This window comes from Pelophylax lessonae (assembly GCF_965119305.1).
Source record: "Pelophylax lessonae genome assembly, chromosome: 4".
Taxonomy (NCBI): domain Eukaryota; kingdom Metazoa; phylum Chordata; class Amphibia; order Anura; family Ranidae; genus Pelophylax; species Pelophylax lessonae.
Window position 1 is genome coordinate 79896443 of NC_138771.1, and position 24809 is coordinate 79921251.

At 44.4% G+C, this 24809-nt stretch overlaps 1 protein-coding gene across 2 annotated transcripts in view; it reads left to right on the forward strand.

Moving 5' to 3' along the window:
- Positions 1-24809, forward strand: part of ATP8B4 (ATPase phospholipid transporting 8B4 (putative)) — a 648069-nt gene that overhangs the window by 614190 nt on the left and 9070 nt on the right. For both annotated transcript variants that reach the window (XM_082254031.1, XM_082254032.1), the window contains exons 24-25: positions 17361-17584; positions 21172-21255. In XM_082254031.1, the coding sequence (XP_082110157.1) occupies positions 17361-17584; positions 21172-21255 (308 nt within the window). The remainder of the gene's footprint in view (positions 1-17360; positions 17585-21171; positions 21256-24809) is intronic.

Genomic DNA, 24809 nt, shown 5'->3' on the forward strand with positions numbered 1-24809 from the left:
GTGGAGCCCCCCCAACTGCCCAGACTACATAGGGAGCAGTGGCAAGATTGTTTGGGACTTGGTGTCACACTTATTTGGAAGGGGGTACCATTTATACGTGGACAATTTCTACACAAGCGTGCCACTTTTTAGATGCCTCTTTCAAATAGGAATTGGAGCATGTGGCACTGCGCTAATGGCCAGGCTTTCCCCAACGGCTTGTAAATGCCCTACTTAGACAGGGGGAGAGAGCCTGCTTGAGGTGCAATGAATTGCTTGCAGTGAGGTGGAAGGACAAACAGAATGTTTTCATTCTGTCCTCCATTCTAGCAAATACTGCAGTCTAAACTACAACAGGGACTGGTGTTGGTGAGAAGCCCCTCTGTGTCCCCGACTACAACTACAAAATGGGAGGGATGGTTCAACGACCAGATGATGGAGCCGTAGTTAGTTGCCCATAAGGCTAGACGCTGGTACAAAAAAGTCTGTGTATACTTATTCCAATTGGCTTTTTTTTTGTACTATGCAAAACGTCAGGAAGAAGTGGATCCTTCCTAAAATTCCAGGAACATATCATCACAGCCCTTCTGTATCCAGAAGGTGCTGTGGCCCATTTTCCCAATCAAGATGCAGTGAGTTGGCTACATATTTTCTGGATGTCCTCCCTGGTACCTCTACCCAAAGAGCACCCCAAAAAAGATGCTGTGTCTGTAGCAAGCACAGATATAGGTGTGACACCCGCTATTTTTGTCCCTCCTGTCCTGGCGAACCTGTCACTGCATCGGTGACTGTTTCTGTCGCTACCACACCTAAGAAACTGGAAGCTACCAGCATTTGATAAGTTTGGTTTTGCCGGATATAAACAGCGCCATTGGGAAATTGGAAAGCACCTTATCACACCAATGTTGATGTGGATAAATGCTTTAAGGGCAGAGGAGAGATCTAGAGTCCAATAGACCCCAAGTTTTTTTTAAAAAAAGAGTACCTTTCACTACCTATTCCTATTATAGGGGATGTTTACATTCCCTGTGATAACAATAAAAATGAAAAAAAAATGAAATCGACAGTGTAAAAATGAAATAAAAAAACAAAATATATAATAATAAAAAAATGAAAGCTCTCCTGTCCTCCCCCCATGCTCGTGGGCAAAGGCAAACGCAAGCATCGGTCTCGTGTCAGATGTAAACCGCAATTGCACCATGCATGTGAGGTATCACCATGAACATCAGATCGAGGGCAGTAATTCTAGCAGTAGACCTCCTCTGAAAATCTAAAGTGGTAACCTTAAAGGTTTTTAAAAATGTATGTAGTAGGGATCAACCGATTATCGGCAATGCCAATATATCAGGGGCTGATATGCACTCTTCCCGATATATCGGAATGAGGCTACTGATATTGCCGATATTTTGGGAAAGTGCTGTACCGGAGTGCTGCCTGAAGCTAGAGGCATCACCCCGCTACCGGCATCCATACCGACGGTTGGCTGTCTTGTAATGACAGCCGATGAGGCTGAGAAGCTGCTCGGCTTTTATTACAAGGCGCAGGAGGGGACATCTCCCGCCGCCTTCCGCAGCTCGCCCGGGTCTCCCGTCCCACCGGGAGACCCGGGCATCCTACCTGCATGGCTGCCGAAGAAAAGACCCGATCAAAGCCGCATTTGGCTCTGATCAGGTCTCCATGTAACCGGGTACTTGGCGGCAAATTAAAAAAAATGTGAGCATTCAAAACAGCCAAACTTGGTGTTTTGAATGCTTTTAAGTGCAGAGGAGGGGTTTTGGGGGTCTTTTAGACCCCCAGATCCCTCCACCAGAGTACCTGTGAAAAAAAAAAATTGTTTTAAAATGTCGGCCAATATCGGCAGATACCAATATCTGATGACCAAAATATCGGTATCGGCAATTAAAAAAACAATATCGGACGATCACTAATATGTAGTTTGTCACTGCTGTACTGGCGTGCTCAATTTTAAAATTTTACCAAACATTTGGGCCATATAGTGTGCTTTTGTGCATTAAAATTTAAAAAAGTTGTTTTTTTTCCCCAAAAAAATGTATTTGGAAAATCGCTGTGCAAATACTGTGGAAAAAAAAATTGCAACACCCACCTTTTTGCAAAGTAGACTCCCCAAGCTATTTGCTGAGAGGCATGTTGAGTCCATACAATATTTTATATTTTGCCACAAATTTTGGGAAAATTACATTTTTTTTTTTTTTTTTTTACTCAAAATTGTCACTAAATGATATATTTCTCACACATGCCATGGGTATATGTGGAATTACACCCCAAAATACATTCTGCAGCTTCTCCTGAGTACAGGGATACCACATATGTGAGACTTTTTGGAAGCCTAGCTGTGTACAGGACCCCGGAAACCAATCACTGCCTTCAGGCTTTCTAAGGGCATAAATTGCTCATTTTACTTCCTTACTACCTATCACAGTTTCAGAAGCCCTGAAATGTCAAGATAGCAGATACCCCCCCAAATTACACCATTTTGGAAAATAGACATTCCAAGCTATTTGCTGAGAGGCATGTTGAGTCCATATTTGAGTCCATATTTTGCCACTACCTATCACAGTTTGGGAGGCCCTGAAATGCCAAGATAGTACAAAACCCCCCAAATGACCCCTTTTTGGAAAGTAGACACCCAGAAGTATTTGCTAAAATGCATGGTGAGTATTTTGCAGCTCTCATTTGTTTTGGAAAATAAAGAAAGAAAAAACAATAATTCCTCTTAAGTTCATTGAAGAACGCAGTCCTCTGATCCATATCAGTAGGGTTATACTGCCCCCTACAGGAGTAGGACACTAGGCAGAAAAAAAGTTCTGGCTACGCCTATGGGCAGTCCTGGAGGGTACACCCTCTCTCTTCCTTCATAGGATGTCAGTTTTAATCTGCCTAGTCAGGAGTAAGGACCTAGTTCCTTGCTGGGATCTTTTGGTCCTTGCATAAAAGTATTTCTTATGTAGACATTGTTAGCTAGCCTTTTTCTCTGGGAGTTTTTCCTGTGAGATCTTCAAGCAACTATGCCGGGCTGGGCGACTGGCTGGATATCTAGATCCAGTGGTCACCTCAGTCTGGCCAGCGAGCACATGCAGACTGGCCCCGTGAGTTAAACGTCTCGCCAGGTCGCACACGACAGGGTCTAGGCCTATGTCACAGCTTTCCTATTTGGCCAACAGCCCCACACTGCGGTGGAGAGGGGTCCTGTCAGGAGATTGCGCCCGCCTGTGTTTCTGGTACGGTGAGTAAACGTTCCCTCCCTCTTCCCTGGCATTTTGGGATATACGCGGGCCCCTCCCTGGGATGGTCGGACCCCCTCACTCCTGAGTTTCCCTCTGTCCTGTTGTGCAACCCCCTTCCCACATGAGGGGGCTGTTTAGGCCTACCTGAGGCTGGGACCTGGTGTGCAGGCCGCATGGGGGGCCAGGGGGTGTGCCATCCGCAGCACTCGATCGTGCGAGGGGGCCTCCGTTCGGTTCCTCCAGGGTTTCCTGCTGCAGGATGGTGTAGGAGGTCTGGCGGGGGGTCTCCATGTGGGTGCTTTTGTAATTTAGTCTGCTTTTATGGTGGTGGCCATCTTGGTACACCTGTTTTCGGCCATTTTGCGGTGGATTCTCTGCTGTGAATCTAGGTGGGAGTGCCTGGAGGCATTTTCCGGGGTGGAGCTCCTCCCCTCACCCTGGGCAGTTTCCATTGCTCACTCCCTTATGGGAGGGCTTGCTGGTTACACGTGCTGTCCTGAAAATGCATATTGGGACAGTGGATTCTGGGGGCCTCTTTCTCTCTCTGTTGGGGGTCTGCAGGTGTGCCTAACCTGTGGGGGGTGCTGTAGTAAGGTGGGACCGTTTTTTTTGCAAAAAAAAATGTTATTTTTGTCATTATTTTGCAAATTTTGCTGGCCGGTTCTTCTGGTTCAGTATGGACCCTGCAGATCATGTGACCCCCACCTGACCCCCTCACAGAGGCCGCAAGGCCTTTCCAGGAGCTCCACTGTCCATCAGTGCATTTTCGGCAGTTCGGGAAGCATGTGGGTGGAGGTGGCCTTGAGAGGGCGCGATACTCTGAAACGTTTCTCCTTCTACCCCTGCCTCATCTGATGTCTCGGATATTGAGTCTGACTCAGCCACCGCAGACGGGGGCCTCCCTGCTGGGTCTGTTACCTCACGCCCGGTCTCCTCGTATAATGAGGATGACATTTATACCTCCCCTGCCGTGCGTGATACAGGCACTGGTGGATGCACTGGTTGTTTCGGTGCGTGACGCGGGCGCTGCAATTTGTGGGGATGGCGCGCTGGGCACGGCTCCTTTATTAGGTCACCTGTCGGTTCGGCGGTGGTTATCTATCCGGCGTATCCTTGACCGGAGTGTTGGTCTGCGGATCAAACTTCTAAGAAGGGCTTAATGTATCTCCCTTTTCAGACAGTCGATGTGGCGAAGTCCTTCAAGACTTCCTCGGGTGGTTCCAAACGACCATGGTCTGGCAAACAAGAGGACGATTTTTTTCAGACCTGTGGACAAGGCCTACTCGGCCTGAAGGTGCATCCTCACCCATATATGTGGTGGGGGGGGACGTCTTTGCCGGTTCTCGGACCTGCGGCTGCGTTCAGGAGGTCATGCGGTCCGGATTGCAAGATCGGGTTTCGATCCGTTTTTTCCAGTAAGATTTTCCCTTCCAATGTGAGGCTCTGGTTCAACAAGGCTGGACCTACTGGCCCTTGATGAGTCCGTGCAGATCAAACATTCAAGATGGTATCGCTTCGCATGATAGTGGCTTCCCTAGGGGGATTCCTGGCCTCCATAGACATCTAAGATGCCTACCTTCACATGCCGTTATGTGCAGGTTTTTGCCGTGGGGAAGGATCTCTATTGGTCTCCATTCTGCTCCTCAGGTCTTCACAAGGTATTGGCTCCAAGCCTGGTGCTGTTGCGGCAGCGGGCTGTGTCGGTCCTGGGTTCCTGCTCGATTTTCTTCTCCATGTGGAGTCCCCTACGGTGATGATGTTGAATCTGGAAGTCACCATGAGAACTCTGGAGGAGTTTGGGTGGGTTCTGGTTCTTCAGAAGTCATCCCTGGTCCCTCGACTCGTCCTCAGTCAGGGTGTTTCTCCCTCCGGGGAAAAAACTCTTGGAACCTCAGTCTGGGGTTCAACTGTTACCGTCCAGCACATGGTCGTCCCTTCGGACCTGCATGCAAGTTCTGGGACTGATGGTGTTGTCTTTCGAGACGGTCCCTGTTGCTCAATCCCTCTCGAGGATTCCCCAGAAGGCAATCTTAAATGGTACTAGAATCCAAACTCTCTGGACATTTGGATCCGGCTGAGCCAGGTGACCAGGGAGTCTTGATCTGGAATCCTTCCTCCCATTTTTACTCGACAATTGTCACTGCAGATGCAAGCCTGTCCGGGTGGGGAGGAGTCCTTGGCAGGTTCTCTGCTTAGGGAGTAGGGTCCCTGGAGGATCAAGGTTACCAATCATTGTCCTGGAGCTGAGATCCAGCTTTGCCTAGTTCACTGGACCAGGCACCTGCAGCTGTCCAGTGCGCATTCATTCGGACTGTGCTTATGTCATTCACCAAGGGGGCACAAAGGGTGTCCTTGCGGTCTTGGAAGTGACAGACATTCTTCGTTGGGCAGAGTGCCTTGTTCCAGCTCTCTCCGCTGTTCCCTTTCCAGGTGTGGAAATTTGGCAGGCGGATTGCCTCAGTCGACAGGCCTTGGCTGCAGGGGAATGGTCCCTTTATCCGGAGGTGTTCCAGCAATTGTGTCTTCGTTAGGGCACTCCAGACGTGGCTCTGTTGGCCTCGCATCTGCAGGATAGTGCAGAGGTTTGTGGCCCGCTCCTGGGACCCTCTGGCAGATGCACTGGTGGCACCATGGGTTCTGTCGTAGGCAAGAGCATATACTAAGTTCCACATGAACGATACTGAGACGTTTACCATGGTCACCTGCGCAAGGATGACGCACGCATAATCGTATGAGAGCGATCACGGTCTGCTTTTCCTCCTCTCAAGTTGCTGCCAAGACTTCTTCGCAGGATCGAGGCAGAAGGGATTCCAGTCATTCTCGTGGCTCCGGACTGGCCTTGCCGAGTTTGGTATGCCGACCTGGTCAGGCTAGTCGCAGACGCTCCTTGGAGACTTCCTCTCAGGAAGGATTTCTTGTCTCCAGGGCCAGTCTTCCATCCTGCTTTACGGTCGCTGGCTTTGTCGGCTTGACTGTTGAAAGCCAGGTGCTGAAGGGCAGGGGATTGTCTCCTTAAAGCATGGGAAGCGACTTCTAGGAGGATTTTTCATCGTATGAGAAAGATGTATATTGCATGGTGTGCGTCTCTATGGGCTCCCCCTCAGTCTTTTTCGATGGCACGGATCTTGGCTTTCCTTCAATGGGGAGTTGATCAAAAGTTGGCCTTGAGTACTATCAGGGGTCAGGTTTCAGCTTTGGCAATTTTCTTCCAAAGGCTGTTGGCCGCCCGTTCCCTGGTGGGTAACTTCTTCCAGGGGGTGCGACACTTGGTACTTCCGGTGCGATCTCCATCACCAACTGGGGACCTTGATTTGGTGCAGTCGGTTCTTCAAGAACCTCCTTTTGCATGTATTCGGGGGTATCTTCTGCCTACCTTATTACAGAAGGTGGCCTTCTTGGTTGCTGTCACTCTGCGCACAGGGTGTCGGCAATGGCGACATTGTCTTATCGTTCTCCCTATATGTTGGTTCATGGAGACAAATGGTACTTCGTCTGGATCCACCCTTCCCTCCGAAGGTGGTTCCTAGTGTTCACTTGAACGAGGACATTGATCCTAAGCTAAAACATCCTAAGGAATGTGCATTGCATACTCTGGATATAGTTCGGGCACTCAAGGTTTACTTGACGACTACTGAGTCTTTTTGTGAGTCAGGTTCGCTCTCTGTACTCACGGATGGCCCAAGAACAGGGCTGCCTGCATCTGCTGCGACTATTTCCAGTGGGATCGGACAGACGGTGGTGCAGGCTTATTCAATTAGGGGCCGGTCCTACCTTTCCCTGGTTCGGCGCATTCTACTCGGGCACCTACTTACATTTCAAAGCACTTCAGCAGTGCGGACTTATCATAGCATCAAACGCTGCCTGTGGTCTCCGGGAATCGACCGTGCAGGCTCCGTCCACACCGCTGACGAAGTCTATGACGCAACGCGTACGGGGGAGGAGCCTGCACGTCATCACGTCGATTCCCGGAGACCACAGGCAGCGTTTGATGCTATGATAAGTCCGCACTGCTGAAGTGCTTTGAAATGTAAGTGCGATTTCACCATTTATGATTTAATAAATAGCCTTAAAATCAGAGAGCACTAGATCTTGCTTTTATTTTTCCACACCGATGCCATATAAACCTGGAGGGATTATCAGGAGGCTGTGATGGGAAGGCAAACCAGACTGCAGTGATTATCCCAGAGTGTGTATTGACTCTCAGGAGTCTGTTCCTAAGGTGAGCTGCTAATCTGTCACTAGTCACTAGGAGCACCTGGAGTGAAGCATGCAGCACTTTTGATCACGTTTGTGGATGAAGATTTTTTGATTTTCTTTCAGTCACTATTTTCACTGAGGTTTGGGACTATTAATATTATTGATTTTATAATCACGGCTCAGAAATTGATTTATCACTTTAGTATCACAGTTGATGGACTGATTTAGAGTTAGTGTGATAACATTTTGTACACCAAACATATTTATTTATTTATCTCCAATGAAAGACTTGGCGCAGCAATATTATTTTCTTTACGTTTTCACAGGTGTTTTTGTGTTTGGCGCTGATTGTTTGCAGCCTTGTGCACAAGAACTTTGATTGATTCTTTTTTTCTGTTTAATGTGGGCTTGCGCTGATTACTTTTGATTTACATATATCATTTAAGTGACAACTTTGTGTAAAAAAAAAACAAAACATTTTTGTCATATTCCCAAAATGTTTGGCAAAATATAAAATATCCCATGGACTCAACATGCCTCTTGGCAAACATCTTGGGGTGTCTACTTTCCAAAATGGGGTCATTTGGGGGGGGAGGTTGTGCTATCTTGACATTTCAGGGCCTCCAAAACTGTGATAGGTAGTGAGGAAGTGAAATGAGCAATTTACGCCCTTTAAAATTATGAAGGTAGTGATTTGTTTTTGGGGGCCTGTACGCAGCTATGCTCCCAATAAGTCTCACACATTTGGTATCCCCATACTCAGGAGAAACAGCAGAATGTATTTTGGGATGTAACACACCCATGGCATGTGTGAGCAATATATAATTTCAATGACAACTTTGTCTAAAAACATTTTTGTTTTGTCGTTTTTTCAATCACTTGTGACAAAAAAATGAAATATTCAATGGACTCAACATGCCTCTCAGCAAATTCCTTGGGGTGTCTACTTTTCAAAAAGGGGTAATTTGGGGGCTTTTGTACTGCCCTGCCATTTTAGCACCTCAAGAAATGAGATAGACAGTCATAAACTAAAACCTGAGGAAATCTAAAATCTTCACTGCAGTGATGCCTGTCCTCTTCCTGTCTCTGGACTTTCAGTGTTGCAGGAGTTAACATCTTTGGGTCTTCTAGTAGAACAGCTGCTCCTGTGACTCAACAGACACCCCCACCCACCATTCACAGATTGTGTTACAGGCAGAGAAAGCAATTAAAGAACTTTTCTCAATGAAGGGGAGGGTGGGTCGCTCGATCAGACCATCTGTACTGCTGTTCTGCCTAAAGACCCAAAGCTATTAACCCCCGAAAGACCAGAACCTCATAGACGAGAAGAGGACCGGCATCCCTGCATTGAAGATTCTACAGAATCCAGATGTGGGATTAAATGTGAGCCAATACTTCTTTTTTTTTCTTTATTCAAAAAAGTGTGTCTACTTCAGTTGTATGAAATGGATGGATTTGTATCAATACAAAATAATGGAAAGTTTTAACAAGAGTAATATATTCACACAGTAAACGTTATCACTATGTTACAAGGGTACACGTAGTGTAAGAACAAAGCATAAAAAGAACATATAGAGCAAAGAAGTAAAACTTCCTGTAAACCTACAAGGTACATAACGTCAATGCCAGGCGCTTGTTCTCCACTCTGGTCCCAGATACCGCTGAGCAGCCATATTGCAACGCCGGACACATCCCACACTGCAGTACTGCATGGCCACAAGAGCCCCATATAACACGACTGCACACCCAGAAGCGCTTGGAACATCCCACATCCCTGCACAGGCTGGAGTTAAACTTAGAAATGTACTGTTCCGACCTACAAACAAATTTGACTTAGGAACAACCCTACAGCCCCTATCGTGTTTGTAACCCAGGGACCACCTGTATCATAAAGTGGCTTATACTCACCTGTACTACTGTCTCAGACAAGACATATCAATCCAATCGTATCTCAGTTAGCCTAGTATACATAACACTTTACCATCAAACTATAAAAGCATATAAAGGAAGAGGGTCAGAGACAAGTGAAGCAAAGAATCGCTATTATCTGTCCAAGGCCCCCACACGTTGAGAAATTTCTTAGGACAGCCCCTTGCCTCATATGTAACTTATAAAGTGGCAGGTTTTGGTTAATTAATTTTTTCTATAGGCCAAGATGGAGGCCATCAACCTTCATCCAGTGCACAGTAATTGTTTTCCTGGCATAATAAAGCAGTAGCCTAAGGAAACCTTTAGCCCTAGCTGATAGTTCTACATTCTCAAATATATCCAGTAGACACCACTTGGGATTATATACATTGGGAAGACCAAAATAAGAGGAGATGAATGCGATAATTTGTGAGCAAAAAGGCCTAATGTTGGCACAGGCCCAAACCATATGACTGAAGTCACCCTGTTTAGCATCACATTTGTGACACATAGGACTATAACGTTTGTACATGAGGAAAAGGCACTTGGGGTTATAATAAATTCTGTGAATATATCTTAATTGGCTTTAAAAAAAGGAGTTACAAACCTCTTGCCAATTGTCAGGTGTGAGGTCTGGGACGTCAGCCAGCCACTTTAATTGTAATTTAGAAAACTAAGGAGACAATACTTCTTTACAAGCAAGTGATGTGATTAAAGCTGTAGGATTTTTTTAAACTAAACTTCAGCTTTAGCCACTTGAAGACCAGGCATTTTCTTCATTTTCTTTTTGTTTAAATGTGAAAATCTGTTTGTTTGTTTTTTTGCTAGAAAAGTAGTTAGAACCCCCAAACATTATATATATATTTTTTTTAAAGCAGATGCCCTAGAGAATAAATTGGTGGGTTTTGCAATTTTTATTGCAATTTATTATCACACGGTATTTGCGCAACAGTTTTTTAAACGCAGTTTTGGGGAGAAAAATACACAAATTTTAATGCAAAAAACACAATTCTTAACCCTATTTTTTATAAAATATAAAAGATGATGTCATGCCGAGTAAAAATTTATACCAAACATGCCATTCTTTCCAATTGTGCATGATGCTTTAAAAGCCTTTACAGGTCGCCACTTTAGATGTACGGAGGAGGTCTAGTGCTAGAATTACTGTCTGACGTTCGTGGTGATACCTCACATGTGTGGGACGATCGTGGTTTGCGTGCGTTCGGGACCAGCACACTGGGGGGGGGGGGGGCAGAGGCACTTGAAATTTTTTTTTTTTTTAATCATTTATTTTTATTATTCCACTGTTGCTGTAAATTTTTTTTATTACTTTTATTGCTGTCACATGGAATGTAAACATCCCTTGTAACAGCAATAGGTATGTGACAGGTACTCTTTATGGAGGAATCTGGGGTTTATAGGACCCCTAATCCCTCCTTTGCACTTGAAAGCATTCAAAACGCCAAGATTGGCGTTTTTGAATACCTTTGATTTTCAAAAACTAGCGCCTTTAAGATTCCAGTAAACCGGAAGTGATGTCATGATGTCCTTCCGGGTTACCATATCTGAGACCCCAACTGTTCGGGTCTCCGTTCAACCGGCGCATGTGCCGGCTGATCGCTCAGATGTCCCGGTGAGACAGGAGAGCCTGGGCGTGCGGCAGAAGGGGGGGGGGTGTGCCCTCCCACTGCTTGTAATAACAGCCAAGTGGCTGCTTAGCTGACCATTGGCTCTAAAAACTGTACAAGGCATCACTCCAGTACAACCACTTGAAGTCAAATGACGTGCAGGTACTTGATTTTGCGGCAAGTGGTTGTATATTCAGCTTTATTAGGAATGGCATTTTGAGAATTAGAAATATATATTTCTCTGTCGCTCATTGACAGACGTAGTCCTCCTTGATTAATATCAACTCGGGTTATACTGCCCTCTACAGGAGTAGGACTAGACAGGAAAGAAAACGTTCTGGCCACACCCTAGGAGCAGTCCCAGAGGGTATATCCTCTCACTTCCTGCTACAGCAAATCAGTTTTTTCTGTCTAGTTAGGAGTAAGGACCTAGATTCCTTGCTAGGATCTTCGGTCCTGGCAGGATTTTTTTTTAGAAATACTTTTTTTAGACAGCTTTTTTTCTCCAGTGTTCCTGTGAGATCTTCAAGCAAGTACGCTGAAACTGGGCGACGGGCTGGATGTTGAGATCCAGTGATCACCCCAGTTCAGCCTACGAGCGCGTGCAGGCCATAGCTCCGCGCTGGGTCGGCCGCGGCATAGTCCCACTGGACGGGGACTGACCCTGCGAGTTAAACGTCTCGCCTGGACGCCAATGACCAACAGAGTCACAGCGTCCGTATTGGTCGACAGCCCCCCCACCCCGGTGGAGAGGGGTTCTGTCAGGAGTTGGCGCCCGCCTGGTTCCGGTATGGTGAGTAGAATGTTCCCCCTCTCCCCCTGTCGGGTTTGTTGGTGGACGCGGGCCCCTCTCTGGGATGGTCGGACACTCAGTTTCTGGGTCTCCCCTCTATCCTATAACAGGTCACAGATCCCCCAATTTGAGTGTGATTTTTGTGAATAGAAACCAGGAGGCTTGGTTTGGGAGCTGACTATCTAAAGTCACTATATGACTGTAAGGGTGACTGAAGTCAGTGGCAGACTACTAAAAGGCATTACTATTGAGGTGTAGAGGTATCCTACCTGTCTAGTGTGTACACAGGCCGATGCCTATGCCTGAGTTACTGCAGCCTCAGATCGCCATCCCTCCAGAAAGCCGGTCACTTCCACAGGCCGCAAAGCCTCCCGCAGGCCGAGGACACCTCCTGCAGGCCGAGGCACTTCTGCAGGCCGCACAGGCCGAATGCACACATCCCGCAGGCCGCTGCTAACTTGCAAGCCGCCGCTATCCTACACAGGCCGTCGCCATTTTCCTGCAGATCGCACGAGGCCGCCATATTGGCGTAGCCTCGTGTCTCCAGCATGGGGGCGGCCATTTTTGAGGTGACCAAACACCTCGTGGAGTAGTTGGGAGGCGCCGGAAGGCGTGTAAAGGGGCGGAGCCGCCTCCTTGGCCCAGGGAAAGCAAGCCAAAGACTTCCTGTCTGTAACAGACAGTGCTGGAAGCAGGGTGATAAGAAACTTCTGTGCATCAGGTGAGCCTTGGGGTCTCTCTCTCTCTCTCTTTCTGAGGGGTCCAAGCAGGTAGACTGAGGGGCGCTACTGCGCTGGGGGACTAAGTTAAAAAAAAAAAAAAAAGATGTTTTTTTCTTGCAATTAATTTTTTTTGTGTTTGCTGGCAAGTGTCTTGTTACATGAACCCTGCCACACATGTATCCCCACCTGATCCCCTCAGGGTGGCCGCAGGACCCTCCAGTACCCCACTTGTGATGATGCATTATCAGCAGTTTTGGAGTCTTTGGTATCCCGGGTGGAGGTAGCCTGTCAGGGACGGGGGTCAAGAAGAACGACCCCCGCTTACCCCTATGTCATCTGATACTTCAGATACGGATTCTGAGCTGGTCATTACAGTCCCTTTTCTGGGGTTGTTGTCTCAGGTACGGTCTCCTGAGACAGTAAGGAGGACGCTTCTGCCTCCGCCATAGCACAAGAAGCGTTGGTGGAAGCACTAGTTGTGTCTGTCCGGGAAACCTTAAATCTTGAGGTTACACCGGCAGAGGTAGCTGGGACTCGTATTCCTTTTTTGGTACTAGCAAGCCTACCAAAATGGTGAAGGGTTTCCCTTGCCCAAATAGGGTCGTCCGTAAATGAGCCCTGCTATTTCCAAACGCATTGCTAGGCGCTATCATTTTGAGGAATCCCTCATTACAAAGATGGACGGTACCACCAATAGTGGACTCACCGATTTCCAGACTAAATAAAGCCACTGTTATCCCGTTGGATTGACAGAATGGGCCCCACCCATCTCTAGGGTGGGGGGACGTCTTCACCGGTTTCCGGATCCAGGGCTTTCCAGAATCCCGGATAAAGGGGTTCTCAAGGTCATATGGTCGGGATTCAAGATCGAGTTTCGATCACTTCCACCAGTGCGATTCTTCCCTTCCAATAGTCGACATCCCCGGGTCGCTTAAAAGCTTTGCGGGGGACAGCTTGATACAACAAGCAGTGGTAGTTCCCATTCCTTGGAGGAGTTCTAGTCGAACTTGTTCACAATGCCCAGGAAAAAGGGCTAGGTGCGTCCAATTCTGGTCTTGGAAGAGATGGAGTCCATCCATACAGTGGTGGCCTCCCTGCATCAGGGGGATTTCCTGGCGTCCATAGACATTTAGGATGCCTATCCTTATATCCCCATCTTCGCAGGACATCAGCGTTTTCGTTGCTTTTTCCAAAGATCATCCCTGGTTCCCACCAGGAGACTGAACTATCTGGGCCTAATTTTGGATACATCCTTGGCAAGAGTGTTTCTCCATGCGGAGAAACTCCAGAAGATTCAGTCAATGATTCGGATGTTGCTGTCCGTCAACTGGCTGGGATTGATGGTCGCCTCCTTAGAGGCAGTACCGTTTGCCCAGTCTCATACCCAAATTCTCCAAAGAGGAGATTCTTCTCATATGGAATCGGAATCCCGATTCCCTGGACAATCGGATCCGATTGAGTGAGCGGACCAGGGAGGCTCTGGTCTGGTGGCTTCGGTCTCCGATGCTCAGCCAGGGGAAGTCATTTCTTCTGATAAATTCCAGGTTACCGATAAATGTGTTGGAATTGAGAGCGATCAGACTTTGTCTGATTTACTGGACCGAGCAGCTCCAGGGCAGCCCGGTTCGGATCCAATCGGACTATTCCACGGTCATGACTTAGGTCGATCACCAAGGGGCACCAAGAGTGCCCTGGCGGCCATAGAAGTGGCCAACATTCTTATTGGGGGAACAGTTGTTCCAGTTCTCTCCGCGATATTTATCACGGGGGTGGACAGGCAGATTATTTCAGCCGTCATATTCTGGATCAAGAGGAATAGTCTCTTCATCCAGAGGTATTTCACCAGCTGTCCCTTCATTGGGGCACTCCGGATATGGATCTGTTGGTAGGTTGGCTCAACAGGGCTCGCACCCGCGATCCTCTAGCGGACGCAGCAGACGCGCTGAACGGCCTGTAAAGGCAGTATCAGCTACTATATGTCTTCCCCCCTCTCAAATTGCTGCTGAGATTTCTCCGCAGGATAGAGGTGGAGGGAACTCCAGTTATCCTGGAAATTCCGAGCTGGCCTCGTCAAGCCGGGTACGCCGACTTGGACAGGCTAGTCGCGGACGCTCCTTGGAGACTTCCTCTCAGGGAGGATCTGCGGTCTCAAGGACCGATCTTCCATCGTGCTTTACAGTCGCTGGTTTTAATGGCCTGGCTATTGAGACCCAGGTACTGAAGGACAGAGGGTTGTCCGCTTCAGTTATTCCTACTCTAATTAAAGCAAGGAAAGCGACTTCCAGCAAAGTCTATTATCGCACATGGAAGACTTATATCGCGTGGTGTGAATCTTTGGAATTTCCCCCACGTACCTATTCGGTGACCCGAATCTTGGCTTTTCTGCAAAAGGGGGGTTGAGCAGAAACTATCCTTGAGCACTATCAAGGGTCAGGTTTCAGCATTAGCAATCTTCTTTCAGAAGCCTTGGGCTACTCATTCCTTGGTGTCCAGGGGGTGCGGCACTTGGCTCCGCCAGTGCGCGCGCCCTTACCGCCCTGGGATCTTAATTTGGTGTTTGTCGGTTCTTCAGAAACCTCCCTTTGAAAATATCAGGGAGATTCCCTTGCTTACATTATCCCAGAAGGTGGCCTTCTTGGTGGCTATCACTTCTGCATGCAGGGTGTCAGAACTGGCTGCATTATCATGCCATTCCCCATATCTAGTGGTTTATAGGGATAAGGTAGTTCTTCATCCGAAGCCATCCTTTCTTCCTAAGGTGGTTTCATATTTTCATCTGAATGAAGATATTGTGCTACCTTCCTTGTGTCCTAAGCCCAATCATCCTCCGGAATATGCGTTGCATTCCTTGGATGTGGTTCGGGCAATCAGGGTATACCTGAAGACTACGGAATCGTTCCGTAAGACGGATTCACTTTTTGTGATCACGGATGGCCCCAGAAAGGGGTTGCCTGCATCTGCCGCAACTATCTCCAAATGGATTAGACAGACGGTGGTACAGGCTTATTCTATTAAGGGTCGGAATCCTCCGTTCCCTGTTAAGGCGCACTCCACTCGAGCGCTCAGTACTTCCTGGGCCTACCGCCATCAGGCGTCAGTGGTCCAGGTGTGCAAGGCGGCTACCTGGTCGTCGGTTCATACCTTTACAATATTTTATAAAGTTGATTTGATGGCGGATGCCTCATTTGGCCGCAAGGTTTTGCAGGCCGCAATTTGAGGAGACCGGTGGTCTACCTCGAGGGTTTTTTTCCGTTGGAATTTCAGTTGAGTCTCATCGTGTGATTGATGAGCCTTTAAAACTTCTAGTTGGCACCGGTTGGGCCTTCTAGATTGGATTTTGATTTCCATTTTCCCTCCCCTCATTTGTGGCACTGCTTTGGGACGTCCCGAGTTGATATTAATCAAGGAGGACTACGTCTGTCAATGAGCGACAGAGAAAAATGGATTTTTGTAAAATCTTACCGTAAAATCCTTTTCTCTTAAGCTCATTGACAGACGTAGTACCCGCCCCTCTGTTTTTGAGTTGGGTTGGGTTAAATTCTCTAAACACTGCTTTGTGACATAACTGATTTGCTGTAGCAGGAAGTGAGAGGATATACCCTCTGGGACTGCCCCTAGGGTGTGGCCAGAATGTTTTCTTTCCTGTCTAGTCCTACTCCTGTAGAGGGCAGTATAACCCAAGTTGATATTAATCAAGGAGGACTACGTCTGTCAATGAGCTTAAGAGAAAAGGATTTTACGGTAAGATTTTACAAAAATCCATTTTTTATAACATGATGTAAAACAGTTCAAAAATAACATTTAACCATTTACAGGAGTTTCTGATTAAGTGAAATTTACAGTCTAATATTCCTGTTAGATTCACACAAACTTTCACACAACCGCACAGATTAAGCGAATGCCAATTTACTACTATGTTGTTTTGAATATTATTAATGAGAAATGTAAATACTACAAATTTTATACACATATTTCATATTCAGATATTCTTGCTTTTCAGTAGAACATTAATATAAAGTTCTGCTTTTAAAGTAAACCGGTACTTTCTTTTTGAATGCAGTAAGGTAGAAAAAAACATTCTGCCTTTACAACCACTTTAATGAAGCCAAAGGTTTTATTATAAACAAGGTGGTTACTAGTTTAAATTCCCTCATGGGTTGTCTTCACTCCATCTGCCCGCCAACCCACCATCTGACACAATGATATCAACATATAGAGCATCTGAACAAAACAGGACTGTCATTTCCACAATGAGTAAGGGAAAAACTTATAAACCTGGTAAAGTCTCTTTCTGGAAATTGTAGACACTTTGCAATGTGGGCTTAAAATGAAACTGCACCCATGATGAATGTCTCATGACTTCCTCAAGTTCAGTCTATCCAAATCTGAGCTCATAATATTTCCACCCCCTTGTGCCCCTTCCCCTAACTTCTCTGCCAAGGTCGATGGCACAACTATCAGTCTGTCCCCACATGCTAGGTGTATCCCTGGATGAAAGGGCTGTCAAAACACAATCCAGGAAAACGTGCTGAATTTGCTCGGGAACCATTGGGATCCGGCCTTAAAGGGCATACAATTAAGGAGTTGGCCCCGGGCAACAACAAACCTCTGCATGCCACTGCCCATGTTGGCTTTAGTTGTTAATCCCATAGACAGGAAGTGTGAGAAGGGACTGCAAGATGAGAGGAAAGGGTGTTTCTTCATGATCCTTCTCCAGTGTAAATTTGGTAAATAACTGTTCAAATGGATGGTGGTTCCATCACCATTCTGAAAAAAAAAAAAAAAATTCAAATAACCAAGGGCCCCATCTTTTTCAGTAGCATTCTTATTGTTAAATTTAGGTTGTGAGATAACCATTGTAGTCATTTATTTTCTTTGATAATTGCAGGTGCTCACATAGGAGTTGGCATCAGTGGACAAGAGGGCATGCAAGCAGTTCTGGCCAGTGATTACTCCTTTTCTCAGTTTAGATACTTGCAAAGACTTCTTCTAGTCCATGGCCGCTGGTCCTATTTTCGAATGTGCAAATTCCTCTGCTATTTTTTCTATAAAAATTTTGCTTTTACACTCGTTCATTTCTGGTTTGGATTCTTTTGTGGCTTCTCGGCCCAGGTGAGTAATAATGTTACACCTTCATCCACATGAGCACAGTACTGGGGCTGATCCAATTGAAAACTTCACCAGTTTCTAAACTGAATAATTGCTCATCAGGAATCAATTTGAGATACTTCAGAGACCATTTAGAATGTTTTGCTTGTGTTGTTGGCGTGAATATGGTCTGCCTCAGTTGCATTTGAATACCTGTAGACTTGCATTAGAAGAGAACCATTGGGGGAGCGGTTCTCAAGCAAACAGAAGAACTTCAACACTGGCCTTAAACCTCAGCTGATGATACAGGACAGCTGTACTGACAGACCATTGAGATTACAATTGTTGACTTCTCTTTCTGAAATGGCAGTTGCTTGTTCAGCATGGGGATCATTGGCTTCAGTAAATTCTAGGCCACTGACCTGAATGCAAATATGCAGATCAGGGGTTCTGACTTGCACTCAGAGCCAGCCAAGCTACTGGCATTTTCAGAAGGAAGTAAGCATTACCACCCTCCATATTTCTTTAAGCAGAGGTTTCCATTGAATAATTTGTGTTCCTTTTTAACTAAGAATACACTATAGAGCATATATGGACTTTTTTTATTAATTGGGTCAGTGAGTGTGTGTGTAAAGTTCAACAAATGGTGGCAATCAGATTAGGGCACATTAAACCTCAGCAGCGATCAGTTGTGGCTACAGTGAACTGATGGTAGGGGGCGATGTGATGACATCACACAATTCTTTTTTTTTTTCCTTGCCTCAAATTTTTGGAACTGTACAAATTGACACTTTTTTTTGTCACTGTACAACAGCACAGAGGGAAAAAAAAGCCTGAAAAATGCAGCCACTGCATCTAATTGTTGGTAAGCTGCAATATGTTACATTTTTGACTTTGGATTGAATCCTGCTTCAATTTTTTTTAGCTCTGACATGTTATGCAGAGGTTTTCAGAGTGCATAAAAGTGTTTTCATTAGTCTTTGCTCCAAAAGAGCTTGCAGTCTTATGCCCTAACCACAGTCATACAAGCACATACAGATGCTGTTAATACCTAATTACCCCCCATCAAAAAAATACAAAAATACTTTAGCTGCTGACTGCTGTTTTAATATTAGGACACTTGCCTGTCTTGGAATCCAGTGACGTCGGTACATCAGCCGATGTTTCTATCGGTTCTCTGATGCTGCCGCCACCATCGCCGGTAAGGGAAACCGGCAGTGAAGCCTACTGCACTTTGTAAATGGCCCGGCAGCGGAGGAAGGGGGGCAAACTTCGGGGGGACATCGCCGCAGCCAGGTCTCCCAGAAGTGTGGACAGGTACCTGTCAAAACCAGGTACCCCCCCCCCCCCCCCCACGAAAGGTGCTAAATTTGGCATCAGAGGGGGAGAAGGAAGCAGATAAGCGGAGGGTGGAACCTAGCTTTAAGCTGGCTATACACCAGTAGATTTTCTAAAGAATGTTCAAACTTTCATTCACACAAAAATTCTCATTGGTACATTTGATAAGTTGGCAAATGTCGTTTAAAAGTACTTCAAATTTTTTTTGTTTCTTTTTTTCTTTACTTTTGATTTTGGAATGAATTAACTTGCCCAAACGAAAACCTCATTCACTGTTAAAAATTAGTTTGAAGGTATAAAAAAATAAATAAATCAATTTGTTTGTGAAAAAATTTCAATCCTGGTCCTTCGAGTTAATCCCACTAACCATTAGAAATTCGAACGAATGTTGTAAAACAAAAAAGCGAACACAATTCTGTTTGTGTATGGCCAGCTTTAAGCTACCAGTATGTTTTTGGATCCTTAAAGAATCCCACTTGAGAAGATTCAACAAATTAAATGCAGATAATGTCCTTGGAAGGAATTGTGCCTAGGGGTCAGTAGTTCAAGTCAAGGGTCCTACCTGCTAACACTTTTTTGCTGTTTACCACAAATCCAGGGTTTTTTTTTTTTTATGAGCTGTCATTTTAGGTTTGCCAAAAGCTTTCATTGTGGCACTTATGTCACTGGCCAGTCTACAAAAAGAAAGTAAAATCTCTAGTTTATACATTCACCTGAACTTCTTTTCCAAATTCGTTTAGAGCAAAAATATTTTTGTAGTTTTATCCATTGCTAAAACAAGGCAAAAAAACAGACTTGGCTTTAGAACAAGAATTAACTTTGTCTCTCTCTCTCTAAATTTGATCTTCCATTTAAGCAATGTGCCGTCTGCTTTTTAACTTAAGTATAGTCATCATTTGTTATTGATAGCACCCCGCCCCCCCCCCCCCCCCAAAGTCTGAAATTAATTATCCAATTAGGGAAAAAGCATTTCCTTGACCAGTTTTAAGAACTATTTAACTATCTCCATGGGTGGTTCATTTTTTATGAAATTTAGTTGGCGTGCAGCATCACTAGAGGTACACTTACAAAGTGGGAACAAGCTGGAGTAGCCACTTTGGTCCATGCAGAAAGAGAATACTTGGCAGACACTGATTACGTTTATTGGTTTGAGAAGAGACCAAAATAGGAAAAAAAAGCAAATCCATTGAATGATGTATGACTAGTGGTTGCATCATTCTTTACTTAAACTTTGAGAATAGTGAGTCATAAAATGAAGTTGTCTGAATGCAATTCGCTTGTATAACTGATAGATTAAGTTAGAAAGTGTGACTCCATTATCATATTTAAAGGAGTTTTATGCTCTTTACCTTTACTATGAATTCTTACAGAGAGCACTCTTTGCAAATGGCAAACAATATCATTATTTTAAAAAAAGATTATACAAATGCAGTGCCTAGTGCAGTATTAATTCCACCTGTTTGACTTTCTTTTGCTTGAGGTTTGTGTGTAGACATTTCGTCTGTTATGTAGTTGACCCTTGTTTTATTTTACTGATTTATTGTTGCATATCAGGGTTTTGACATCACGTTTACAATTACTAAAATTTTTGTAAACTAGCCAGATTGCACTTAGGGAAAAAAAAAATCTTTCTTGATTGTATCATTTTCATACAAAACATATGGTTCTTTCTTTATGTTTAAAGCACAGGTTAAAAGGTGGAAACATTGATTTCAAGGTTTAGAAATAATGTTTAGGAAGAGATTTTAAAAAACAGATTGGAGCAGTTTGAATTGTTGCTTTTTTAGAACTACTAGTGTGAAGATCTTAACCACCTAAGCCCCGGAAGATTTTACCCCCTTCCTAACCAGGCCCTATTTTGTGATTCGGCACTGCATGATTTAATGGACAATTGCGGAGTCGTGCGATGCTGTACCTAAACGAAACAAATGTCCTTTTTTTTCCCACAAACAGAGCTTTCTTTTGGTGGTATTTGATCACCTGTGCGATTTTTACTTTTTGCAATATAAACAAAAAAAGAGCGTAAATTTTGCAAAAATAACAATATTTTTCACATTTTTTTTATATGAAATTCCCCCCAAAAAAATGTAAAAATCTAAATTTTTTAACATTTTAGGCCAATTTGTTTTCTGCTACATATGTTTGGTAAAAAAAAAAAAATCACAATAAGCGTATTTTGATTGGTTTTCGCAAAAGTTGTGCACTTGTGCACAGAGTGCACTTAATTTAGATTGAATCATTGACTCTTTTACTTGTATTTTGTTCTTTTACAGACAGTCTATGACCAGTGGTTTATTACACTTTTCAACATTGTATATACATCACTTCCTGTCCTAGCCATGGGGCTGTTTGACCAGGTAAGATATTATATAACTTAAAGTGAACCTGTGTTCTTACTCAAGACACGTGCTGTACCTATTAGCTAGAAACTTGTCCTCTGTGCCCCTCTCTGATCCACTGCCATTTTTATTACTGGGGTCCAACTACCCCTGATTTTTATGGCTAAACTCTGCGAACTGCCACCCCTTGTCCAGTGATCATTCTCTTGCTGGCTGATGAGATTGCATTGGACAGTGGTAAAGCAGTAGGCAGAGCACCTTGTGTCTGTTCCTGGGCAGGGCTGCTTTAAATTTGTGTTTTTACTAGATGTAAACAAACTCTGTTTTTCAAAAATATTTTTTACATGTCAAAGAATTTTCAAGGCACTACGGGTTAGACTAAAGACACATCAGTCAGCATCTGCTTTCAGGCAGACTGGCTCTGATTGAAACCTTGGACTAATTCCTGGAGTTCAGCTTTTACACATCACAATATTTTTTTGAGTAAAAAAAAAAAAAAGGGCCTCTTTATTTCCATAAAAAAATAAATGCTTTATTTAGGCTTCCTAGTTTGCCCTAAGGCCTAGGCAAAGATCACATGGTCTCTGACTGACAGGATCATTATTGGGGAATGCAGAACTTTAAGAATGCAGTAAACTCTTTGTTTTCAGTCAATGACACCCTGTCTGGTAGAGTTGCAGTGCTAGATCTGCTGGTCACAAATAGAATGTAGGGGCTTACATATGGAAACATGAAATTTGTTTGCCCAATGTACATACCTGTATATCATTTAAAAAGGTTTTAAAAATTGTAACACATAAATAAGATTACTCATATTAAAATTATATCTAAAGCTTTAAAGAAACTGTAGCTCCAATTAACCATTTTGACCTTTATACTTAATTTTGAACTTACCCATTACAATGAAACTTTCCAGGTATTGGCTATGAGTACTGGTACAATACATCAAACCTAGAAATTGTGCTCACATAGATGTATTTAAAAACGTATTTATTGAAAGAGAAAAAACCTTCAGAATGAGCTTATATATTGCAAGAATTTTTACAAAAGTTACTGCAGATGCCAACATTTTTTTGCAATAAGTGCCAAGTGGAAGGGTGAGCATAACATATTTGGTCCTAAAGCTCTATGGACTATTGCAGAACTGGTATGCTTAAAGTGTATCTATCAGTATCTCACAAAAAATCTTTTCATGTGACAACACTGAAGAAATTACACTTTGCTACAATGTAAAGTAGTGAGTGTACAGCTTGTATAACAGTGTACATTTGCTGTCCCCCTCAAAATAACTCAACACACAGCCATTCATGTCTAAACCGCTGGCAATAAAAGTGAGTACACCCCTAAATGAAAATGTCTAAATTGGGCCCAGAGAGTCAATTTTTTGTGTGGCCACCATTATTTTCCAGCACTGCCTTAACACTCTTGGGCATGAAGTTCACCTGAGCTTCACAGGTTGCCACTAGAGTCCTCTTCCACTCCTCCATCACGAAGCTGGTGGATTTTAGAGACCTTATGCTTCTTTATCTTCCATTTGAGGATGCCCCACAGATGCTCAATAAGGTTTAGGTCTGGAGACATGCTTCGCCAGTGAATCACCTTTACCCCCAGCTTCTTTAGCAAGGCAGTTTACGTCTTGGAGGTGTGTTTGGGGTCATTATTGTGTTGGAATACTGCCCTGCGGTCCAGTCTCTGAAGGGAGGGGATCATGCTCTGTTTCAGTATGTCACAGTACATGTTGGCATTTATGGCTCCCTCAATGAACTGTAGCTCCCCAGTGCCCCAGGACCCATGCAGCCCCAGATCATGGCAATCCCACCACCATGCTTGACTGTAGTGAAGACACACTTGTCTTTGTACTCCTCACCTGGTTGCCGTCACAAAGGCTTGACACCATCTAAACCAAAAAAGTTTGTCTTGGTCTCATCAGACCACAGGACATGGTTCCAGTAATCCATGTCCAGAGTCTGCTTGTCTTCAGCAAACTGTTTGCGGGCCTTCTTGTGCATCATCTTTAGAAGAGGCTTCATTCTGGTATGATAACCATGCAGATCAATTTGATGCAGTGTACGGCGTAAGGTCTGAGCAGAGATAGGCTGACCCCCCACCCCTTCAACCTCTGCGGGAATGCTAGCAGCACTCTTACGTCTTTTTCCCAAAGACAACCTCTGGATATGACGCTGAGCATGTGCACTCAACTTCTTTGGTCGACCATGGCAAGGTCTGTTCTGAGTGGAACCTGTCTTGTTAAACCACTGTATGGTCTTGGCCACTGTGCTTCAGCTTAGTTTTAGGGTCTTAGCAAACTTCTTATAGCCTAGGCCATCTTTATGTAGAGCAACAATTATTTTTTTCAGATCCTCAGAGAGTTCTTTGCCATGAGGTGCCATGTTGAACTTCCAGTGACCAGTATGAGAAAGTGAGAGCGATAACCCCAAATTTAACACACCTGCTTCCCATCCACACCTGAGACCTTGTAACACTAATGAGTCACATGACACCAGGGAGGAAAAATGGCTAATTGGGGCCAATTTGTACATTTTCACTTAGGGGTGTACTCACTTTTGTTGCCAGCAGTTTAGACATTAATGGCTGTGTGTTGAGTTATTTTGAGGGGAAACCAAAATACACTGTTATACAAGCTGTACACTCACTACTGTACATTGTAGCATTCCTTCTGTGTTGTCACAATAATAAATTATTTACAAAATTGTGAGGAGTGTACTCACTCTTGTGAGATACTGTATGGTCAAAATGTAAAATCATTTATTCATTTCCATATTGAATTTCAATTATAACTAGCCTACTACATTTACTATTAATATGAAAGATCTCAAAGAATGCCACACATTTACTTCCTTGAATTTTGTGACACGTATTTACTGTGTCCTGTGAAAAAGCACTGCGGTGTTGCACATTTCACAGAGTCTGCTTTCTGAACTACAGAGATGGGGAGAGTAAGAGTTTCAGGAGGCAGAGTCATTATGAAAATCACAGTACATCATCACTAATTGCAAGCAGCAAGGTTCCATGGAATATGTAGTCCTTTGAATTTCAAAGTAAATCGAAGGAATTTGCAGAAGTAAGCTGCAAAGCATGTAGGGAATCTAGGAAGTTGTGGAAAGAGATGGCCAGCAGACAAGCAGCGCTCACAACATGAAAGATATTAAGTAAACTTATATTGAATTCTCAAAACTATTGTTTGTATTGCTATTACAGTGCTGATGTGGTAAAACTAAACTGTATGCCGTAACTATAGAATTTCTTTACATGTGTTGAGTAGAAAATGTGGCTATTTTTTAAAATTTGGGTTGCTTTAAACCATTCAATAAAAAATTCACCACAAATCAACCCCCCTTAAGGAGGTAACCGCTCATATATGTTGAAATGGGCATATGTACATTTACAGAGGCCAATCCTATTACTCCTTTGGGACAAGATCTGGACTTCTGCTTTCAAATCATCTAGAAGTGTTGCGCAGAGAGACCGCTCAAAATGTTTTTATTGTTCTGGTATAGAACCCCAGAGGTTTTGCACCACCAGGACCCCTCACTTTTCTAAGTTGTGTTGGC